The 22,293-nt window shown below is 42.4% G+C and overlaps 2 protein-coding genes across 7 annotated transcripts in view; one reads left to right on the top strand and one right to left on the bottom strand.

Annotated features, from left to right (window-relative positions):
• The window catches only part of TBCD (tubulin folding cofactor D), a 268,348-nt gene that overhangs the window by 130,020 nt on the left and 116,035 nt on the right, over positions 1–22,293 (top strand). For all 6 annotated transcript variants that reach the window (XM_065563362.1, XM_065563361.1, XM_042841194.2 and 3 more), the window contains exons 17-19: positions 7,910–7,939; positions 13,589–13,674; positions 19,728–19,808. In XM_065563362.1, the coding sequence (XP_065419434.1) occupies positions 7,910–7,939; positions 13,589–13,674; positions 19,728–19,808 (197 nt within the window). The remainder of the gene's footprint in view (positions 1–7,909; positions 7,940–13,588; positions 13,675–19,727; positions 19,809–22,293) is intronic.
• Positions 5,218–7,110, bottom strand: LOC135974785 (uncharacterized). Its single transcript, XM_065563364.1, has 2 exons — positions 6,688–7,110; positions 5,218–5,693 (listed from the first exon to the last, which is right to left on the bottom strand). The coding sequence occupies exons 1-2, from the start codon at positions 7,085–7,087 to the stop codon at positions 5,218–5,220; spliced, it is 876 nt and encodes a 291-aa protein (XP_065419436.1). The 5' UTR covers positions 7,088–7,110.

Raw genomic sequence — 22,293 nt, 5'->3', positions numbered from 1 at the left:
TGTCATAGTTTTAACCAAAATTAGCTTACAGTTATGGAAAGTTTCAAAGAGCTGTTGAATTGTGTGTGGCAAATAAAGCAAATGTTTAGATATTTTACAAATTGTAATCTTTATAGCGTCTAATGCTTGTACAATATATTGAAACATACATTTTTTTCAAAGTCTGTTGGACTGAAATGTTAGATTGTTTCATTGAACAATAAAAACTCTTAATGCTAACATCTAGACTAAGGCTTGGTCTACACTACCCCCCTAATTCGAACTAAGATACGCAACTTCAGCTACGCGAATAACGTAGCTGAAGTCGAAGTACCTTAGTTCGAACTTACCTTGGTCCACACTCGGCAGGCAGGCTCCCCCGTCGACTCCGCGGTACTCCTCTCGCCGAGCTGGAGTACCGCAGTCGACGGCGAGCACTTCCTGGTTCGACTTATCGCGTCCAGACTAGACGCGATAAGTCGAACCCAGAAGTTCGATTTCCAGCCGTCGAACTAGCGGGTAAGTGTAGCCAAGGCCATAGAAATATGAAAAGAAAACTTTTTGAAGTCCGTGGGAATTGTGCATGTTTACCTGAAGGCAGAACTGTTCCTTAGTAAGTCATTTATGAAGTTTAGTAGTCTCTTACTAAATTATCTTTTGTTGAGGGCATTTCTTTTCAGTTTACCTAATTAATATATTTAATGAAACCAATTTATTCATTATAGAAGGCATATTTTACTTGGTTAGACGAATGATGTTTCTACCATGTTTACTTTAGCGAATTCGGTTTAGATTTTCATCTGCATGTTGTTTTTTAAACTGATATAGAAAATGCAAAAGTAAAACAATAGCAGAATGTAAAAATATACAGTACATTAAGGATGGTTATTCTGTAAAGGCTTCACTTATAATAGCTATCTGGCTAACATGTTATATTCAGTGTAAAATTCCTCTTTCCATTAATGACTAGTTTATGGTTATACTACAATATATTACACTGAATGGAGACTTATCCAGACAGTCAGAATGCTGGTTGGCTGTTAATTGCAGATATTTTATAAATAAAACAAAAAAACTTCAGCCAGTCTGAAATCAGTACTGTAGAGCTTAAAAATACAGATGTCCAAACTCTGCTATTACTGAATTTGGTCCTGTATATTTATGGATAATCTGGCCACTTACTTGATTAAAACACTTCCTAAGCTAATCATAATGCAGCTGGTCAGTGATTGAATTGCTGAGTCACCTTAGGGGTATAGGCATTAAGGGTGAGAGCCATATCCCGTTGCAGCCCCTTTATGCCAGGGAAAAGGGCCTGAGCAGTGTGTAAAGGAGCCCTATGAAAGCCCTGTATCTGACCAGGAAGAATTACCCTGATTCAGGCACTGAGAGAGGCCACTGTCAGTTGTCTTCTGAGGACCTCCTTGCAGGTCATGGCATAGGGGTATGCTGGAGGATAGGGATGTAAAATAGTAAATGGTTTACAGATTAACCCAGGGGTCGGCAAACTTGGGGCCCCTGGGGTTCTCACCTCTGTCCCCGGCGGGGCCGGCTCCAGCCCGCCCGGCTGCGGCGGGCGGTTCGGCCAGGAGAGTGGGGCTGCCGCGGTCCAGCTGGGAGAGCGGGTGGGGCTGCGAGGCTGCCGTGCTCCGGCCGGCGTCGTGGGGTGGGGCTGCCGCGTTCCGGCCAGCGCTCTGGCCTGCGGAGCGGGGCCCCCGAAGATGACCGCCACCGGGGCGAATCGGCCTAAAGCCGGCCCTGCTGGCCGCCTCCCATCTCTCTCCTCTCCCCGCTCCCTCCCTCCCGCTAGCCAGAGCGCACACTCTGCTGCAAACTGAACACAAGTACAGTGGAACCCCACTATAACGTGACCCCTCATTTACCACGATTGAATTTTTTGGACCCCAATGATCGCGTTATATGGGGTTCCACTGTATATATGTAGTGCTCTAATTATATGTGTTTTCTTTATGATCTGTTTATTGCCAGGCATAAGAATTGTACATCAATTAAGATGCCTTCAAGTTTTACAAGCTCAGAGACTGATATTTTAACATGCTTTCATACCTGAATGTTTCAAATATCAGTGTTCAGTACTCAAGAATAAACAGCTAAAGCAGTAGGATCCCAATCATGCTGCTCTCAACAGCCTCTAAGTATTGTATTTAACTAAGCTTGGTAGAATTAGATTTTTAGTTTTTATAATTTTGATGGATAATATTGGTTTATTTTTAAGCATTTTAAGTTCTCAAGCATCATTTTTCTTTCTTTGTCTATCTGTAAAATTCGATTATTATGGATGGAAATTTTTGTTGGTTTGTGTGACTGACATTTACCAACATATACTGATAAAACGAATCCTTCCAAGCCTATACATCACATGAACAAGGCATTATAACCGTGATATTATCTAAGGCTATGTCTACACTAGCTGTTTTGTCAGTAAAACTGTTGTCAGTCAAGAGTGTGGGGGAAAAAGAACAAAGAAAACCATCTCCGTGACCAACATAATTTTTATCGACAAAAAGGTTGGTGCGGATAGCGCTATGTTAGCGGGAGGTGCTCTCCAGCCAACATAGCTACAGCTGCTTGTTGGGGGTGGTTTAATTATGCCGACGAGAGAGCTCTCTACCATTGGCATAGAGCTGTGCTGCTGCAAGATCTGTAGTATAGACATAGCCTAAGATTCTTTATGGAAGATATCTGAAACTTTCCTAAAGCAGCTAAACAAGAAGAGCTGTCCTGATTCCTTTTGTCAAAGGGCACTGACTTTTGATTGTACTGTGAAGCCTTGTCTTAAGAATCAAAGGCTACTCTTATGGCTGTGATTGTTTTAGGGTATGTCTACACTACGAGAGTAGTTCGATTTTACTTAAATCGAATTCTTGGAATCGATATTGCAAAGTCGAACGTGTGTGTCCACACTAAGGACAGTAATTCGACTTTGTGAGTCCACACTAACGGGGAAAGCGTCGACATTGGAAGCGGTGCACTGTGGGCAGCTATCCCACAGTTCCCGCAGTCCCCGCTGCCCATTGGAATTCTGGGTGGAGCCGCCAATGCCTTCTGGGTAAAAAAAAATGTCGAGGGTGCTTTTGGGTAACTGTCGTCATCCGTCCATCACTCCCGCCCTCCCTCCCTGAAAGCGCCGGCGGGAAATCAGTTCACGCACTTTTCTAGTCAGTGACAGCGCGAACGCCACAGCACTGCGAGCATGGAGCCCGCTGCGACCATCGCTGCAGTTGTGGCCGTTCTCAACACCTCGCAGCTTATCATCCACCTTTCTCTGAGGCAGATGCAGATAAGTCAGGCGAGGAGGCTACGGCACCGCGGTGAGTGCCTGAAGTCTGAGAGTAGCACAGACCTCTCAGAAAGCACGGGACCCAGCGCCGAGGACATCACGGTGGCAATGGGTCATGTTGATGCCATGGAACGGCGATTCTGGGCCCGGGAAACAAGCACTGAGTGGTGGGACCGCATAGTGCTGCAGGTCTGGGATGAATCCCAGTGGCTGCGAAACTTTCGCATGCGGAAGGGAACTTTCCTTGAACTTTGTGAGTTGCTGTCCCCTGCCCTGAAGCGCAATGACACCTGGATGCGAGCAGCCCTGACTGTCCAGAAGCGAGTGGCCATAGCCCTCTGGAAGCTTGCAACGCCAGACAGCTACCGGTCAGTCGCGAACCACTTTGGCGTGGGCAAATCTACCGTGGGGGTTGTTGTGATGCAAGTAGCCAAGGCAATCGTTGATGTACTGCTGTCAAAGGTAGTGACCCTGGGAAACGTGGAGGCGATCATAGATGGCTTCGCAGCGATGGGATTCCCAAACTGCGGTGGGGCCATAGATGGAACTCACATCCCTATCCTGGCACCGGACCACCAGGCCAGCCAGTACATTAACCGAAAGGGCTACTTTTCCATGGTGCTGCAAGCACTGGTGGACCACAGGGGACGTTTTACGAACATCTACGTCGGATGGCCGGGCAAGGTTCATGACGCTCGTGTTTTCAGGAACTCTGGTCTGTTTAGACGGCTGCAGCAAGGTATTTACTTCCCGGACCACAAAATAACTGTTGGGGATGTGGAGATGCCTATAGTCATCCTCGGGGACCCAGCCTACCCGCTAATGCCCTGGCTCATGAAGCCCTATACTGGTGCCCTGGACACTGAAAAAGAACTCTTCAACTACCGGCTGAGCAAGTGCAGAATGGTGGTGGAGTGTGCTTTTGGCCGTCTCAAGGGGAGATGGAGAAGCTTACTGACTCGCTGTGATCTCAGCGAAACCAATATCCCCATTGTTATAGCAGCTTGCTGTGTGCTCCACAATCTCTGTGAGAGCAAGGGGGAGACCTTTATGGCGGGGTGGGAGGTTGAGGCAAATAGCCTGGCTTCTGATTACGCCCAGCCAGACAGCCGGGCGATTAGAAGAGACTAGCGGGACGCGCTGTGCATCCGGGAGGCTTTGAAAGCTAGGTTCCTGACTGAGCAGGGTAACCTGTGACTTTTAAGTTTGTGTACAGAGAAGCTGAACCTGCCCCCGTTTCTTCACCCAGTTAATGTTGACTATCCTCTCCAGTTACATACCCCCTTCACCCCCTTCCAACACACGTTTAGAAATAAAATCACTTCTACTTTGTTAATGAACACCGTTTTCTTTATTACTGTTTTCGCGGGAATGTTTTAAACCTGGGACGCAGACTGTGGTGGGGAGCGGGTGTAGTGTAGTGACGCAAATGACGCTTCTAAACTCCAGGATTGACAGGCTCCGCTGTGGTGGACTGGTTGTTTCAACGGAGCCTGTCACCCCTCCTGATCGGGACTGTGTGTATGGGGGGGCTATGTGACTTTGTGGCGGGGGAGGACGGTTACAGATCCCCTGCTGTGTGGCTCTGTGATCCAGGATAAGGACTGCCGCATAAGATCTGTAACTGCCCTCCCCCGCCACAGAGTCACAGAGCAACCCACCCCCCACCACAGAACATGAAAACCACCTCCCAGACTGACCAGGGTAACTAGTGACTGCACTGTGTGTGAGCCCTGCTGCTGGACCTGCCCTCCGCCTATGTACCCTGCCAAAGGTGACTGTCCTGTCCAATTACCAACCCCCTTCCCCCCCTCCTCCAAAAGAACATGATGGAAACAGTAATTAACAGAAACGTATTTTTTTATTAGCAACTACACATGGAACTGGGAGGTGAAACTTGGACGGGGGCTTGTGTAAGGCGGGAAGGAAAGAACTTGTCAAATTTTGGGGAATGAGAGCCTTCTACTACTAGAGCTGTCTGCAGGGGTGGAGTGAGAGTTTGCACGGACTCTGCCGCCCCTCCTTCTTTGCACTTTGGGTGAAGGGGGTATGGGACTTGGTGGCGGGGGAGGGCGGTTACAGATAGACTGCAGCGGGGCTCTGTCCTCCTGCCTCCGTTCCTGCAGAACATCCCTAAGGCGCCGGAGCGTGTCCGTTTGCTCCCTCATTAGTCCAAGCAGCGTTTGAGTCGCCTGCTGGTCTTCCTGCTGCCACCTCTCCTCCCGTTCCATGTGTGCTTGGTGCATTTGGGACAAGTTCTCCCGCCACTGGGTCTGCTGTGCTGCCTGGGCTCGGGAGCAGCCCATAAGCTCCGAGAACATGTCCTCCCGTGTCCTCTTCTTCCTACGCCTAATCTGCGCTAGCCTCTGGGAGTGTGATGCCAGGCTAGGTTGTGAGACAGTCGCAGATGTGGCTGTGGGAATGGGAAAAAGGGAGTGAATTCCTCAGAAAGATAAATGTAGTTGTGAATAAAGAACATAGTCTTTCTCTGTGAACAAGACCATGCACAGCACCTATCACATGCGCACTCAGGGCAAGGTCGAATTCTCGGCCTTCGCATTCAGTGCCTGGGGTCTTGCACAGCAGATCTGAGAAGCGGGGCAGGACACCGGAATTTGTGTAGCAGGCAGACATGGTAAGCCGTAGACTTGTGGCAGCTTAAAACTTTAATATTAGCACTGGCCTCCTTTCACATTGAAAGCAATGTCAGTCCCTGCTGCCAGCAATCCGGCAAGCAGGAACTCTGCCCCGTCCCACCCCCTCGCGGCTGTCCCCGGGAACGATCCCTGTAGGCTGCCCCTCTCCCGCCTCCACCGCGTGGCTGCAAACCAGCGGTTACAGTTCTGTAAAGGAACAGGCAAGCAGTCCCAACACTAACATTCCCCTACCTAATTCAAAGCAGGTCACCGTGAGCGACATCACCCTGATGAGGATCTCAGACAGCGATAAAAAAAGAATGCTTCGAGAAAGCCTCCAAAGACCAGGGCCGTATGCCGCCCTGCTGTGCAGGGCAATGATCCCTCAGTACTTGATTGTCTCGTGGCGCGGCAACGTGTCATACTACGGAGGACCCAATAAGGCCGCTCTCCCCAGGAACCTGATGCAACGGCTTTCCAATTACCTCCAGGAGAGCTTCCTCGAGATGTCCCAGGAGGATTTCTGCTCTATCCCCGGACATATAGACCGCATTTTACTGTAGCTGCACTGGCAGGGACTAAACAGTAGAGCGGCTTGGGCAGAACAATCATGCTAAACCGGACATTGTTAGATTTTTTTTTCAATAGTTGCACTGCCCAGGACTGAAACGTTAAGCGCCTAGGGCAAACTAATCATGAGAAACCCATTGTTGTTATTCTTAATATTCCTGTTCTGTTAAAAATAAATGTTTAGATGTTTAAAACACTTACTGGCTGATCCTTCCCCAGATTCTGTGTCCGGGTTAACGGCTGGGGACGGTTGGTAGGGGATCTCTGTAAGGGTGATGAGATCCTGGCTGTCGGGGAAATCAGCGTTGTAAGCGCTGTCGACTGCCTCGTCCTCCTCATCTCCTTCCTCATCTTCCCCGTCCGCTAACATGTCCGAGGAACCGGCCGTGGACAATATCCCATCCTCAGAGTCCACAGTCAGTGGTGGGGTAGTGGTGGCGGCCGCACCTAGGATGGAATGCAGTGCCTCGTAGAAACGGGATGTCTGGGGATGGGATCCGGAGCGTCCGTTTGCCTCTTTGGTCTTCTGGTAGCCTTGTCTCAGCTCCTTGATTTTCACGCGGCACTGCGTTGCATCCCGGCTGTATCCTCTCTCTGACATGCCTTTAGAGATCTTCTCGTAGATCTTTGCATTCCGTTTCTTGGAGCGCAGCTCGGAAAGCACGGACTCCTCGCCCCACACAGCAATCAGATCCAAGACTTCCCGATCAGTCCATGCTGGGGCCCTCTTTCTATTCTGAAATTGCACGGCCATCACTGCTGGAGAGCTCTGCATCGTTGCCAGTGCTGCTGAGCTCGCCACGATGTCCAGACAGGAAATGAGATTCAAACTGCCCAGACAGGAAAAGGAATTCAAATTTTCCCGGGGCTTTTCCTGTGTGGCTGGTCAGACCTCGGACTGCTGTCCAGAGCGTCAACAGAGTGGTGCACTCTGGGATAGCTCCCGGAGCTATTACCGTTGTTTTCCATCCACACCTAGCTAATTCGACATGGCCATGTCGAATTTAGCGCTACTCCCCTCGTCGGGGAGGAGTACAGAAGTCGAATTTAAGAGACCTCTATGTCGAACTAAATAGCTTCTCGGTGTGGACGGGTGCAGGGTTAATTCGATGTAACGGCGCTAACTTCGACATAAACGCCTAGTGTAGACCAGGCCTTAGTCAACTTGCATTCTTAATCTGTTGTCCTGCAACAGACAGATTTGAAAGAGTATTGGAACATAAAGCATCAGTGACCCCCCTCCCCCCAAAAAAACAAAAAACCAACCCTTGAGGGCTTGTTCAAATAACAAAGCTGACTTTATTTTAAAAAGTAAAGCCATGGGTCATTTATATTGCTGTGTGTTTGTTTTGAATTCATCCTCTGGTGTTTATCAAAAAGCAAACTGACTCATTTTTGTATGTTTGTTCTCTCTGTTCTTTAGGCTGCCTTCCAGGAGAATGTTGGAAGACAGGTATAGTAACTTTTCTGATTCTTCATTAAACAAACTTCTTATATGTACATTGTAACATATAACTCCTAAAACCAAATGAGTAAAAGAACAACCAAATTTGGGGAACATTGTTTCAAAACAATCATGTAACATATTTTCATCATTTGAACCACAGGTTCTCATGTACTTTTTTCCCCTTTAAACTTAATTATGAGCTTTTAGGACATTAGTTCCAGAAAAAGCCTTTTAGCAAGTTGCTTCTAAAAAGCAAAACCTTGATGTAAAGTCACACAATATGCCTTAACTCGCATTAAGGTAAGTTAAGTGAACTACACAAGGCCTCACAGCAATTTGATCGCATAGTTAGGACTAGAACTCATGAGTCCTCACTTCTGGTCCTGTGCTTTGTCCAGTAGGTCATGCTTTTTCTCAAACCATAATCTGAATTTTCCAAGAAATTGGTTAGTTTTGAAGAAGTATGAGTTGCTCAAGTAGAAAAATCTGCTTTATTTCCATGTCACTTGGGAGGCAGATATTTCACAGCATAAAAGACTTAGAACAGTGGTTTTTCAACCTTTTCTCATTTGCGGATCCCTAAAAATTTTTGAAAGGATAGACCCCGTTGGAAATCTTAGACATAGTCTGCGGACCCGTAGGGCTAAGTTTCCTCTAAGCTGCGCAGCTGGGTGGCTGCTAAGCAGGCTGTCAAGTGCCACGCGCTTCAGGTGTCCCTCCCCCAACTGCCATGCTGCTCCTGGGAGCCTCCTGCTTGCTGTGCAGAGTTGGGGTGCGGAGGGGGACACTGATGTCAGGGTGTCCCACTTGCCCCCTGCCCCTGTACCCCATCTCCACAGAGCAGGGTGTGGCACACAACAGGGCTCAGGACAGAGTAAGCTTTCTGGCAGTTGCTGTTGTGTCTGAACATGCTGATCTACTTAAAAGGGCAGCGTTCTCTCTCTCTCTCTCTCTCTCTCTCTCTCTGTCTTTCACACTCGCCTCCCAACACATACTTGTATTATTGTTGTTGTTGTAGTAACTTCTTGATACTACTTTCAAAGTGTGTTATTTTAGTTTTTTGACTGGTCTATGCATTTTATAATTTTTATTTCTCTCTTACGCTTAAATTCTTTGAGTAGTGAGTTCTAAAATGCCCAACCTTTCCTGGCTGGAGTAATTTATCCCTATGGTAACTTCTTAAAAAAATATATTATATCTAAGTTTTTGGTTTCTCCTGGTGGCGCACATCCGCACATTATCTTGATATGGTGTACATAACAAAATTCATTTCACACATGGATGGAAAAAATTAGAGGAAACACTGCCCCAGGGGTCCATTGACCCCAGGTAGAAAACTACTAACTAAAAACATCTTCATCTATGTGCTGAATACACTAACTGCTAAGGTTTCTAGAAGAAAGAAAAAAATTAGCCATGCAGTTATTTCCCATTCACAGTGCTAAAATAGTGTAAATACATTAACAAAATCTTTGAGATTGCAAATCAGGTGCATGACGTATAAAAAACAAACAAGGACATTTAAGGTGATCTGAGAAGCTTCGTATCTGCAAGAGTCTGTGTTCAGGCACTCATGATGTTTTTTTTTTTTCTCCTCTAAGAGCTGACATCACTGACACATACAGCAGAGCAGGAAGCTGTGTTCCATACACTAATATAGGTGTTAGTGTAGGTAAAGAAGCACAGAAGCTTCAAAACCTGATTTTAAACTATGCTGTAGTGCCAATATACTCCTGGCACTCTGCAATCTCACCATATCACATTTCCAGTATCTTGTTAAGGTTATCTGGGGTGTTCATTGGTATGGTATTTCCTCACTGCATGGTGTTATCTTGATTCTCATTTTACTAAGATTCTTTGATGCCACTTTGGCAGTGTAAAGAGGCCTTATAGTTTGTGTAAATGTGATTCTGTACTGGGTATGTGTTGGCTGCTGTATTAAGGTCAAAACAAAATGTAGCTAATGATGGTCTCATCTTGCTTTCATCAGAAATAGTGGTGGGGGCAGGGGGCCATGGGCCCATTGCTTTTAAAAGTGGGAGGGGGAAAACAGTGATGTGATAAAGTTTGCAGGCGATACAGAATTACTCAAAATAGTTAAGTCCAAAGCTGACTGCAAAGAGTTACAAAAGGATCTTGCAACTCTGGGTGACTAGGGAACAAAATGGTAGATGCAATTCAGTGTTGATAAATGCAAAGCAATGCACATTGGAAAACATAATCCCAACTTTACATAAAAAAATGATAGGTTCTAATACTGCTACCACACAAGAAAGATATCTTGGAGTCATTGTGGCTAGTTCCCTGAAAACATCTGCTGTGTGCAGCGGCAATAATAATAATAATAATAAAAAGGTAATTTAAGAACCATTGGGAAAGGGATAGATAAGAGAGAAAATGTCATAATGTTGCCAAGGGATGTTGTGAAGGACAAAAGTATAACTAGGTTCAACAAAGAAATAGATAATTTTATGGAGGATAGGTTCATCAGTGACTATTAGCCAATATAGTCAGGGCTGCAAACCCATGTGACATGAGCTACTGTTGGAAGACAGGATACCGGGATAGATCAATTACTGATCTAACCTAGTATGGCCATTCTTATGTTCTTATTCAAAAGGCCCCTATTCTAAGGTCAGTTTTCAGTGTTAGGCTTTCTGCACTCCAGCTGCCCCAAATTCTCTGTCACGCCAGCTGGGTGTTCACTCCTCTAGTGATGAGAGGGAGGCAATAAGGAATGTGTCCAGAACTGATGTGTTTTTCAGGATGAAGTTAGGATAATAGTGGAGGAAAGCTTCAAGGGTGGGTATCTTTTGTGATTGTGGCCTAACTAGGGCTGAGGTAAAACAGGAGGACATCCTGATTTCCTTGATACTCCAGAGTGTCTAGTCATTGCAGAGTAGTTCATACTGCCTCCACATCATGTGGTACTGGATAAAGCAATAAAACATCTCCCTATGATTTCAGCTTACACCAGATGGGGTGCAGCCCAAAGATGATGCAGGTTTTAAGCCAGCCCTGCATATATATGAATGAGTCAGGTTTGTTTAAATGACTTCTCAAAAGTATCCAGGCAATTCCAACAAACTTTGGATGACTATGCTGCTTTAATTAAAAAAAAAAAAAAAAAAAGTGTATGAACTGTCAACACCTGAAGCTAAGAAAATACATACTTGTCTTGGTGAGATGATAATTTTGATTATGCATACTTATTTTATAATGGCAGTGATTGTATAAATGGCTAAAATTATTTTTGCCTTATCCATAATATCGAGATTTCAGGATATTCTCTATCAGATCTAGATGTTTTCAATACATTATAACAGACTTCGGCTGAACAGATAGAACCACATATCCACGCAATTTGTTGTAGAATGGCCTGTGGGTTAAGTATTCATTTATGCTCTTCTTTTTCTGAAAATGTCAACATTATTCCACCCTTTTACTAGGGAGGTCAAGAGAACTATACACAAGCTTACACTAACACTCTCATGTCCCTAGTACTAAATTTACTAAACCAGTTTCAATTTCCCCTATGAGAGTTTATGCATTTTACATGTATGCCACATCCAGAAAATAAGAGTTCCCGTTGCAAATCTTAGCATTGTTTCTTTAGTTTTTAAAGATGTGGGCAAATTGAATGAATATTTGGCCACACATTTTCATTCAATGAAAGATTTATAGGGTTGTTTATAGGTCAGTCAAAGAGGTTCAATCCCAAATTAACGTATAGGCAAAAAAGGTCATTGCCAGGCGTATGTTGATACATAAGGTCTGCATTTAAACTCATTGCAGATTTAGCTAATGCACAGATAGACAACAGATACTGCATATGTTCTGGAGGGATCTACAACAAAATAGTAAATTAGCATGGCACAGATCTGACAGTGAAATGGAACAATATCTGTGACTCACCTTCTTCCTGTGGGAGGAGTAGTGAACCATTTCTTGCTGCCTAGGAGAATGGCTACTTCAAACCATCAGATACACCCATTATATCTCTTTATCTCTGTATAATATGATGCAACAGACATCCTTTCTCTGAGTAGGTGGGAAGTAAAGTACTGATTCTACATCCAAAGCACTAATACTTTTAGTAATTAGATGAGGGGAAAAAAGTGCTGTTTTGTTGCTTTCTTGTTCCTGACTGCATCAGCTCTGTAATGTGTCCTATCCTGGAGGTAAGAGAAGTATATGTGTCCGTGCCACAGCAAATATGTTGCTGTTCACTGTTACGGTGGATTTAAAGATTCCATGTAGGTGAAAGGTTTTTTTTTTTTTTTTTTTTTTAAAGTCCCAGAATATATTTAAGAATAAATCAAAGTAGCACTTTTTTAAACAAAATTAATTTTAATATTGAAGTGCACTTTTTAAAAATCCTTTGACAGAATGGACACTTTCTAGATTATTTTGCATTCCTGTAGCCCCAGTGGAGAAGGAATGTAAACAAAAGAAATTCTCCAGTTTTCCCAGAACCTGTACTCCTGCACAGCATTCATTGTTTACATATCATGTGTCCTATCCCTTTTGTAACTGGGTGTAATGTGTTTGGTTATTGGCTAGTTTGTTTGCCCTTAATTACGGGTCAAGTAGGCCATGCTATCTCCTCCATCAGGGAATATAACTTTGTATCAAAACATTATACTAAATGAAATCGGGGTCAGCCAATCAAAATTCTGAATATCTGAGCTATGTATGAGCAATTAGACATGACTGGCGGTGAATTTACAGCTGATGACTATATGCATGATCATATGTTATGAGTGTTTTCTGAAAAGAGCAATAATACATTTGTATAGCACAATCAGAAGTGTGATTGCTGCTGTGGAATTAAATTTGTTGAAAAATTGCTGGGTTCTGTGAAAACTTTCTTTAGTTAAGGATAAACACATCATGAAATATATATAAACAGAGACTAGTAAATAACTCTTATTTTTTTATATGTGGTGATTTTCTTTCCACTTGTCCCCTCCTACACAGTCGATACTGGGTGTTGATCTGAAAACCTGATTCTGCTTATATGTAAAACTTGATAATATTTGTGTGATGTGTATATAGACAACATATAGTATGTGTGTATGTCTGTATATACAAGATTTATACAACATTATTTTCTGTAATAGTAACAATATTGCTAGTGTGGAACAAGTACACCTCTACGCCGATATAACATGACCCGATACAATACGAATTTGGATATAACGCGGTAAAGCAGTGCTCGGGGGGCGGGGGCAGGGCTGCACACTCCGGCGGTTCGATATAACGCGGTTTCATCTATAACGCGGTAAGATTTTTTGGCTCCCGAGGACAGCATTATATCGGGGTAGAGGTGTAATTGAAGGAAAAGCTTTTGTTTATAATGAAATTTGTCTTAAATGTAAATATCTACTCCAGCACATAGCTCGCCCGTGCCGCTTCTCGCCGCCCCCATTGGCCCGGGACGGCGTACCGCGGCCAGTGGGGGCTGCGATCGGCCGAACCTGCCGCGTCAGCAGGTAAATAAAACTGGCCCGGCCCGCCAAGGTAAGCACCCTGGCGAGCCGCGTGCCGAACGTTGCCGACCCCTGGTATAGGTGACACTTTAAACTGTTGTTGACCATTAATACAAAATTTGATCAGTCATAATAATTTTTTCTCTTCTATTAATATTGATAGGGGACTTTTCCATATGGCATTGACATTGTGACTGCAGCTGATTATTTTGCTGTTGGTAACAGAGTTAATTGTTTCCTTAATATAAGGTAAGTTCCCATGCAGTAGTTTTCCTACACTTAAAGTGCCTGCTTCATTTAATAGAGATTTATCACCTTATTTTATGTTGTATTACCTTATAATATTATGTTTTTTAATAAAAAGAAAACTAATTTTTCTTATTCCTATCTGTGAACACAGATTATGTTCAGAACATGGCAAAAGTTTGAGTGAGGTGGCCCAAGGTTCTAAACTAGGTCTGATGTTTTTCAGTGTTAATTAACAAGCAAAGTGGTAAAATTTGCAGATGACCCAAAATTATTTAGGTTAGTCAAGATTTGAGTAGACTCTGAGGGACTTAGAGGGAATCTAACACGACTAGGTGCACAGGCAGCATGATGGGAGAATAAATTTAATTGCTGACATATGCAAGGTAATGCCCGTTGAAAGGAGTAATTTGAACTACTTGTATCATTGCTGAGGTCTTGTCTATGTGGAAAGTTACAGTGAGGAAGCCAGGTGTGTGAATCTACAGCGCACCAGTTTCTTGTGTAGTAGTATCCTGTGTGGACACTCCTTTAGTGCAGTGAAAGTCCTGGACTGTGGCTTAGTATGCTACTACTTCAAAGCACAGTACTCTAAGCTGAATTCTGAGACTTTCACTGTGCTGTAGAGGTGTCCACATAGGAGATTACTGTGCAGCAAGCTGGTACTCTAGATTCACATGATGGCTTGCTGTGCAGTAGCTTGCCATATAGACAAGCCATAATTTCTATATTAACTGTAAACACTAATGATAAAGACCAGTGCATCATGATGGACAGCTCATTGAAAATCTTGACTCAATGTGCAGCAGTAGTTGAAAAAGCAAACAAAATGTTGTGTAGGCTGTATAAAGAGTTGGACAGAGAATAATATTTAAATAATTAAAATGCTGTTGTAAATAAATGGTGTCTCTTTAGCTGGAATACTATGTTCAATTCTTGTAACCCATGTAAAAAACTGCTAGCACAGAAATAGAGCGGTTTCAAAATCAGGTGATAAAAATGACTGGTAGCACAGAGACTTCCTTGTGAAGTGAGATTGAAAGACCAGGACTGTTTAGTTTAGAGAGATGGATTAGAGAGGGTCTCCTATTAATCTTCTCCTAATACAAGAGTAAGGGGACATTCAGTGAAACAGAAAACACATTTAAAACTGATACAAGGAAATATTAATTTCCCAATACAAACTTAATTTGTGGAACTTATTGCCAGAAGGTATCAAGACCAAGAGCTTAGCAAGATTCAGGGTATGTCTACACTGCAATGTAAGCCCAGGGTTAGTGGACTTGAGTCAGCTGACCCATGTTAGGGAGCCCTGGGCTTGCGCGTCTACATTGTATTTTAATCCTACATTAAGACTTTTCTAACCTGTATTTGAACCTAGGGCTTTGGCCTCCATGCTGCAATACACAGACCTGAGTTATAGTAACCATATCCCAGATTCGCTAGCGCCTCATCCCCTTTTTCCCCAGCCCCCCAATGTGGTCACTCTAGTTCTAGGACCATGGTGTACCGTGGGAAAACTTTGCTGCCCGCCCTGATGTTACAGGAAATTTGAAGTAACTTGCTTAGCAAAAGACTTGGTCGGTTCGCTCTCCATTGCAAACCCAGGAGGCTCTATGATAGTGTGCTTGTGGATTGGTGATCAAAAGAGAATGGGTTAATGCTGACCAGAGCTGCTGCCATTTGCAGAGTGAGGGTGGATTTCGTTTTCAATAGAGTGGATTGCAGATTGTTGGGATAGAGAGGACTAAGGAACTTTTCCCATGGAATTGTGGGATTTTTCCCGGCTGACTCCTGGGACTCAAGTCAGGTGGGGCTGCATCTACACTGCAAAGCAATAGGGCTTGGACCCTACATCCTGGCTTAACTCAAGTTCAGATCTTCCAGCCCTGCAGGGTCCAAGCCCTGGGTTAGTGCAATTGCAGTGTAGATGCAAGTGGGGCTATGCTTGAGCCTGGGCTCAAGCACAGGCTTATGTTGCAGTGTAGACAATTAATTTCTTTATATTGAGCATATTTTTTTTTTGTTTGCTTCAGGATGTGTTGCTCTGCTATGGGCACTGTATCTTGACTTGAGCCTACTCTGCTAGCAGCATAATGATTTAAGTATTCCCTTATCTCTGTGACTACACTTCTCTTTATTGTTGCATTATATGGAGTGCCATCTTAAAGTCAGAAGCATGTTCAGTTTTGGCCACCCTGTATTTCCCCCCTCTCTGTGTCAGTCTCCTGTTGCATCTGAGTAAGGGGAGGTGAAAAAGAATGGCTGTTGCACACATCATGCAAGGAATTATGCATTAAAAAATATAACAGATATCACACTGGGGCGTCGTGCCCACTCAGACAGTCAGGACCGGCTCTGGCTTTTTTGCCGCCCTAGGCAAAAAAGCCACCCGCCGCCCCCTCCCCCCCCAGGGCCCACTGCTGCGGGCCCGCAATCCCCGACCTGCTGGAGCGCCGGGGGAAGGGCGGCGAGCCCGCTGCGGCTCCGCTCTCCCTGGCGGCCAGAGCGCCGGGAGGAGGCCGGGCTCTCCGCTCTCCCCGGCGGCCAGAACGCTGGGGGGAGGGCGAAGAGCCCCCGGCCGGGGCCCCGCTCTCCCCGACCGGCCGGAGCGCCGGGGGGAGGGCGGCGAGCCCGGTCGCGGCCCCGCTCTCGGGCCGGAGCGCCCCACCGTGCCGCCCCCCTCCAGGCGCCGCCCCAAGCATATGCTTGGTGGGCTGGTGCCTGGAGCCGGCCCTGCAGACAGTATAGAGCTACAGACCAAATGCTAGGAAAACAAATGGGGAAACGGCACTCTCTGTACACGTACCTGCTTTTTAATTCCCACAAAGCAGAACAACAGGTTTAATGTTTTCCAGTCATCTTATTGTGATCCTATTCTCTTTGCTTGGGCTATATAGTGTTTTGTTTTGTTTTGTTTTCATTTAACTGATCTTTCTTTGTATTTGTACATAATTCCCAACTTATACCTCCTCTTTCCTTTCCCTAGTCCACATCCTTTTTTTTACACATTGCTTATATCCCCCAACTAGCCTATCTTCAACCAAACCAAACTAGGGAAATGCAATTGGTCATATTCTCTGAAGTCTGTGGAACTGCACCAATTTGCACCCGCAGAGCATATGGCCTACTACTTTTAAACTTTAAAAATGTACACAGCCTTAAAAGAAATAGTAGATTTTTCTGGCTTGGGGGTAGCGAGAAGTTTGTTTCTCTTCACTTTTTGTTTTATTTTGTTGATGCCTATGCTGTTATCTTTTCTTCCAAGCTCTCTGTTTCAGCTCTCTCTTTTTCATTGTGACTTTCAGTGTGATGTTACGCATTGGTGATAAAAATGTTTCTTTTGCTTAAGGGCAAAAATATTCTAAATTAAGAAGTCCTTCTTTATTTTGCCTGCTTACCAAGCTGATAACAAAGTATTTCACAGCTCACTCTAGATCCTATGGCTGCGCTTTTCTTTCCTTAATTGCTGCTGCACTGATCACTTTAAAATACCATACCTAGTTACTAAAGTGTGATTCCTTGAAACCATATTCACTATTCTTAATCAAGTTTTTGTTCATGAAGTGTGTTTGTCATCCCATCTGAGTTGTAATTAATTGGGTCAATACTTCATTAGTTCCTTAATTCTTTGTGTGAATGGCATCAAAACACAAGGGGATAGGTATATAGAAAATATGTACCATTACGTTATGGATGGAAGAATGGACCTCTCTGACAGGGCCGGTCTCCTTGATTGCTTGGGTATAATTGCTTAGGTAGTTTTAAAAAGCAGTAACATGGTGTACAGAATCCATAGTTGTGATTTAGAATCTCAGCCCTTCCCAGAGGTCTGTCACATGACTCTTATGCCTGCATAGATTCCCATTAACTATAAAAGGACTGTGTCTAGGTGTAAAAGTCTGTACATAGCTTCCTTTTAGCAATCACAGCATTAATAAAGTTCTGACTCTGGATGTTTATTGTTCTATGCCTTTGAACTGATAGAAATAATTTTCTGCATTTGACTATTTTCATTAATGAAGGCATATTTCAGAGGTACAATAGCATATATAAAAAGTTGTATGGATATTGCCACATTATAATTTTTACTATATTATTAGATGGGCTGGTAGCCCTGCATATTATTAAAGTTGCCCAACAGTTCCAATAAAAACCCAGTTTTCAGTTTCTTATAACTTTGCTAAACTTAACTATTTGGGCTGAAATTTTCTATGCTGAATGTCTAAATTCAGTAGTAATACTTCGGCCATTCCTGAGAACAATGAAAAACAGTGTTTTGTCCATTTTAAAAAAATCTGGTGACTTTGTCTTTGAGAAGCTCTTGATGTACCTATGCTTTAGAGCAGGCACTTAAAATTTGGCCGGGGGAGGGGTGGGGCTTTGTATCAGAGATGTACCTTTTGCCATTCCAGTGAAAATCTGCCCAAATTTGGCCAAGTTATAAGCCTTTACAAAATCACACCTCGTACATACTCAGTAAAGACTTAGATTTTAGCAGCTAATTCCCCAAACATTCTGTCAGCATTGGGTGTGTTCCAGCCCAGGAGTGAGCAGTTGCAGCTGTGAAATGCAGGTCATGCTGGATCTGGGTATCTGAACTGGGTGTTGGGATAGATGGGAGTCTGAGACTGGCTAGGCAAGGAGGCTGAGATGGAAAGACTGAGATTATCTGAACAAGGAGATGGGGCCTGGTTGGTCAGGGAGAGTGGGACTGGGCAATGGGAGGTTGGGAATGGCTGGGCAAGGAGACTGGTAGCCAGGTAGGGGAACAGGGATTGGAGAATGGGATTCCATAGGTAGGGCGGTCAGATGAGGAGCTTGGGGAACCGGAATTGACTGGGCAAAGGACTGGGACTGAAACCAGTTGAACGGAAATGGGGAGGTGGACAGACCTGAAGAGGTGTAGAGGTATGTGGGTGTCAACATGATGCCACATGATGGAGTTTGTGTTTTCAGTTTGCTTTTTTGACACCTATGTGGGTCAGCAGTAGAGTTGGAACCTTTAGATCCACTGCACAGATCTTGGTCACTTGAGCTAATGGAGTAACGCATAGTAATAATAGACTGTCCTCCATGTACACTAGCACTAGAGGGGGATGATGCACACACTATGCCAATATAGTATAATAATACTGTACTATATACTTGCAAAAAAAGCACTTTTCCCCACTCTAATCTTGTAAATAATTATAAATGTAGAATGTATTAATCATTTTATTTAAACAGTAAAATCTATAAGCAGTTTATTTTTTCTAGTATTTATTGATCATATAATTCTTTATATGTGTGTACAATGGTTTTCACTGATAATCTCAAAATATTTTACAAAAGTGTTGTAAATATTAACATAATGAATTTTACATAATATGGAATATCATGTTTTTATGCACCCCTTTAAATAGACAAATAGGTAGTACATTTTGAAGGTTTTTTTGTTTATTGCATTAAAAGCAATTGGGTCAAAATCTTCAAAGCAGTACAGTAGAATCTCAGAGTTACGAACATCAGAGTTACCAACTAACCAGTCAACCACACACCTCATTTGGGACTGGAAATATGCAATCAGGCAGACCAGTACCATATTTTACTGTGCTAAACGTAAACTGCTTAAAAAAATAAAGGGATTTTTTTTTTAAATTGACAAGGTAATGAAGCTGTTTCTGTGCTTGTTTCATTTAAATGAAGATAGTTAAAAGCAGCATTTTTCTTCTGCATAGTAAAGTTTCAAAGCTGTATTAAGTCAATGTTTAAACTGTAAACTTTTGAAAAAACAACCATAGCATTTTGTTCAGTTATGAATATTTGAGTTACGAACCATCTCCATTCCTGAGGTGTTCATAACTCTGAGGTTCTACTGTATATGCCAAAATTCAAATTGATATACATTCTGTGTGTGTGTGTGTGTGTGTGTGTGTGTGTATATATATATATATATATATATATATATATATATATATATATATATATATATATATATATATATATATATATATATATATATATATATATATATATAAAAATAAAAAATATGGATGTACTTATTTCTTTTTCAGTGTGTACATTGCTAGTTTTCCTGAGTATACACAATCAATGATTGACCACCTGGTTAACATGAAGATCAACCATTGGGATGGGTATGTTTCAAACATGTAACTTATATTATCTGGAAGTCAAATATTCTGTAAGTTTTACTTTTCGGAACTCTTTAGTTACCTTTCTTTAAAGGGAGAGGGTGGTTGTTGTCTATTTGTTCTTATCTGTATTGTGGTAGGAACTAGAAGCCTCGATCAGGATCAGATGCCATTGTGCTGGGACTTACAAATGCTAGTTATATTTTCCTGAATCAGGGATTAAGGGTCTGAATCATATTCCTTAGAACTTTTAAAAATCATATTATGGTAATTATTTTTTAAATAAAACAGGCCCCTTTGAAAACTGTTTTTAAAAGTATTAGCAGATTTGTGCTCCTTTTTAATCTTGGAAATTTGTAATAACTCTTTTCCATGAATGATAACATTTAAAAAAAAGAAATGTTAACATATTAGTATTGCTAATGTATTTGATTGGGCAGGCAATGGCTTACCTCAGTGGTTCTCAATGTGGGGAAGGGCCTCAAAACTTTCTAGTGGGGCATGAAGTGCACTCCCACTTACTCATGGAGTCACAACAGCACTCAAATTTGGCCCCTCTGTAATGACATCATGGATTGTGTGGACATAATGAAATTATTCCAACACTTTCGATTTTTTCAACAGCAGGGAGGTGGATGTGGGCACTTCCCCACTGTTTGAAAGCTTCACTTAAAACATGTTTTTAGTTTTCGTGACATTTAAATCTAGTTTTAGGAGATGAATAATTATTTAATACATTACATAGTACATCTGAGTGTAAACATCATCACCATATAATTATCATTAATTAAGTAGACTTAATACGTGAAGATAAATGTTGCATTGTTGCATGAAGATTGAAATGTGTACGTATAACACAAATGTGATGAAACACTACTATAAGCTATTATTATTGCTCATGATGATCCTGGAAGATCTGGGATGAGCCCTGAGGTGCTACCATCCATATTTGTTTTGCTTTTCCTTTCCCTTTGTTTCTTTCAGCAGTAAGTTTTTATTCATGTAGCCAAGAGCTAACTGCAGGCTGCCTGGTTTGGGCCACTAGTATTTGGGAAAATGCCATATTCCGTAACATTGAGCGGTGTCTTTATTTGTGGTGTGGAAATAGACAGTCATACACTGTAGCCGTGCTTTTTTACATGACAACGCTCAACTGGATTGGATATTTGAATTAAGTATCAGAAACATTTTTTAATGGTAATTTACATTCAGGAATGCTAAACAGTGTTCTCCTTAAAATCTCTCATTTTGGCATGGAGAAATGAAGGGGGAAAAAACAAAGCACCCATTTATCTCTTTGTGAGACTTATTGTCTTAGTCACAGTTCACGTTAATTAAATGTTCATACATGTGTCTGTGTAGGACACTCAGAATTCAGAAGTTTGTCCTTTCTGTTGTAAATTCACTGTGTTGTAAGTGTTGCAGAATCAAGAAATGTTAGAAGTAGAATAAGAAGAATCTTCTGTTAGAGAATTGTGAGGGTGTATTTTAAGGCTTGATCTTAAGAAAAGCCTAAGGATTTTCAATTGGAGTTGGGCACGTAACTCTTCTAGGCTCCTTTTGAAATCCCAGTCTAAACCAATTCTGAGACGTAAACTAGTTGATTAATTTCCATTTAAAGTAGTATTTTTAAAAATAGGTGGCACAAAATATGTTATGGAACCTTTGATACTTGGATCCAATGGATCCAATGGATGATTTTTTTAAATTAAGATTTCCAATATTTGACCTATTACGTTCTAAAAAAAACAAACTCAAGTGTTTATTCGTCTAGAATGATTGCACAAAACAGTCTGCTAAATGTTCTTTTGCAAATAGAATGACACACATAAGTGAAGCCATAATAGTTTGTACATGTCTGGTGTATGTTGGATTTCCTTTGACTTCCCCCTCACCATTCATCAACTTGTAATAATTATTGGTATTGTGCGATGTGGTGAAAATGTATATTTAATAATATATAGGTTACACAGAGCTTTTGTGATTAATCTTATTGAGTTTGTGAGCTGTTAGATATACATATTTTAAAATGAGTCTAAGCTTATTTACTAGGTTTTTCAATATTCTTTCTTTAAAAAAAAAGAAATAAAAACCAACAACACTTGAAATAAGAATGAGGTACCTGTAAACTTAAATTTAAAAAGCTGTAACTATGGTCTTGCTGCTCCAGGACCACAATTATCCTTTTCTTTTGCTAGACCATGACACAAAACATCTGCAGCAACAAAATGTTTTTTCTTTATTTCTGATTTCCTTACTCTTATGAAAAAATCAATTTAGCCAGTATTCTGTATAAAAGGTAGTTTGACTCTCCCTGAATTAAGAGTAGTAATCAGCAAGGGAGAATAACAGCGTTAAAAATGAAGGTAAAACATTTCTCATTATCTGTGGATTTTCTTAACATGGTTTCTCAGAGCATGTTTGTTTCTTACATAATTGTGTGGCCTATAGTTTAGTCAACATTTCTATCCTTTTGTGCCCTCTGAGG

This window comes from Chrysemys picta, chromosome 12 (assembly GCF_011386835.1).
Source record: "Chrysemys picta bellii isolate R12L10 chromosome 12, ASM1138683v2, whole genome shotgun sequence".
Lineage (NCBI taxonomy): Eukaryota > Metazoa > Chordata > Testudines > Emydidae > Chrysemys > Chrysemys picta.
Note: the sequence above shows the minus strand (reverse complement) of the source record. Positions and strands in the feature narration are given on the sequence as shown.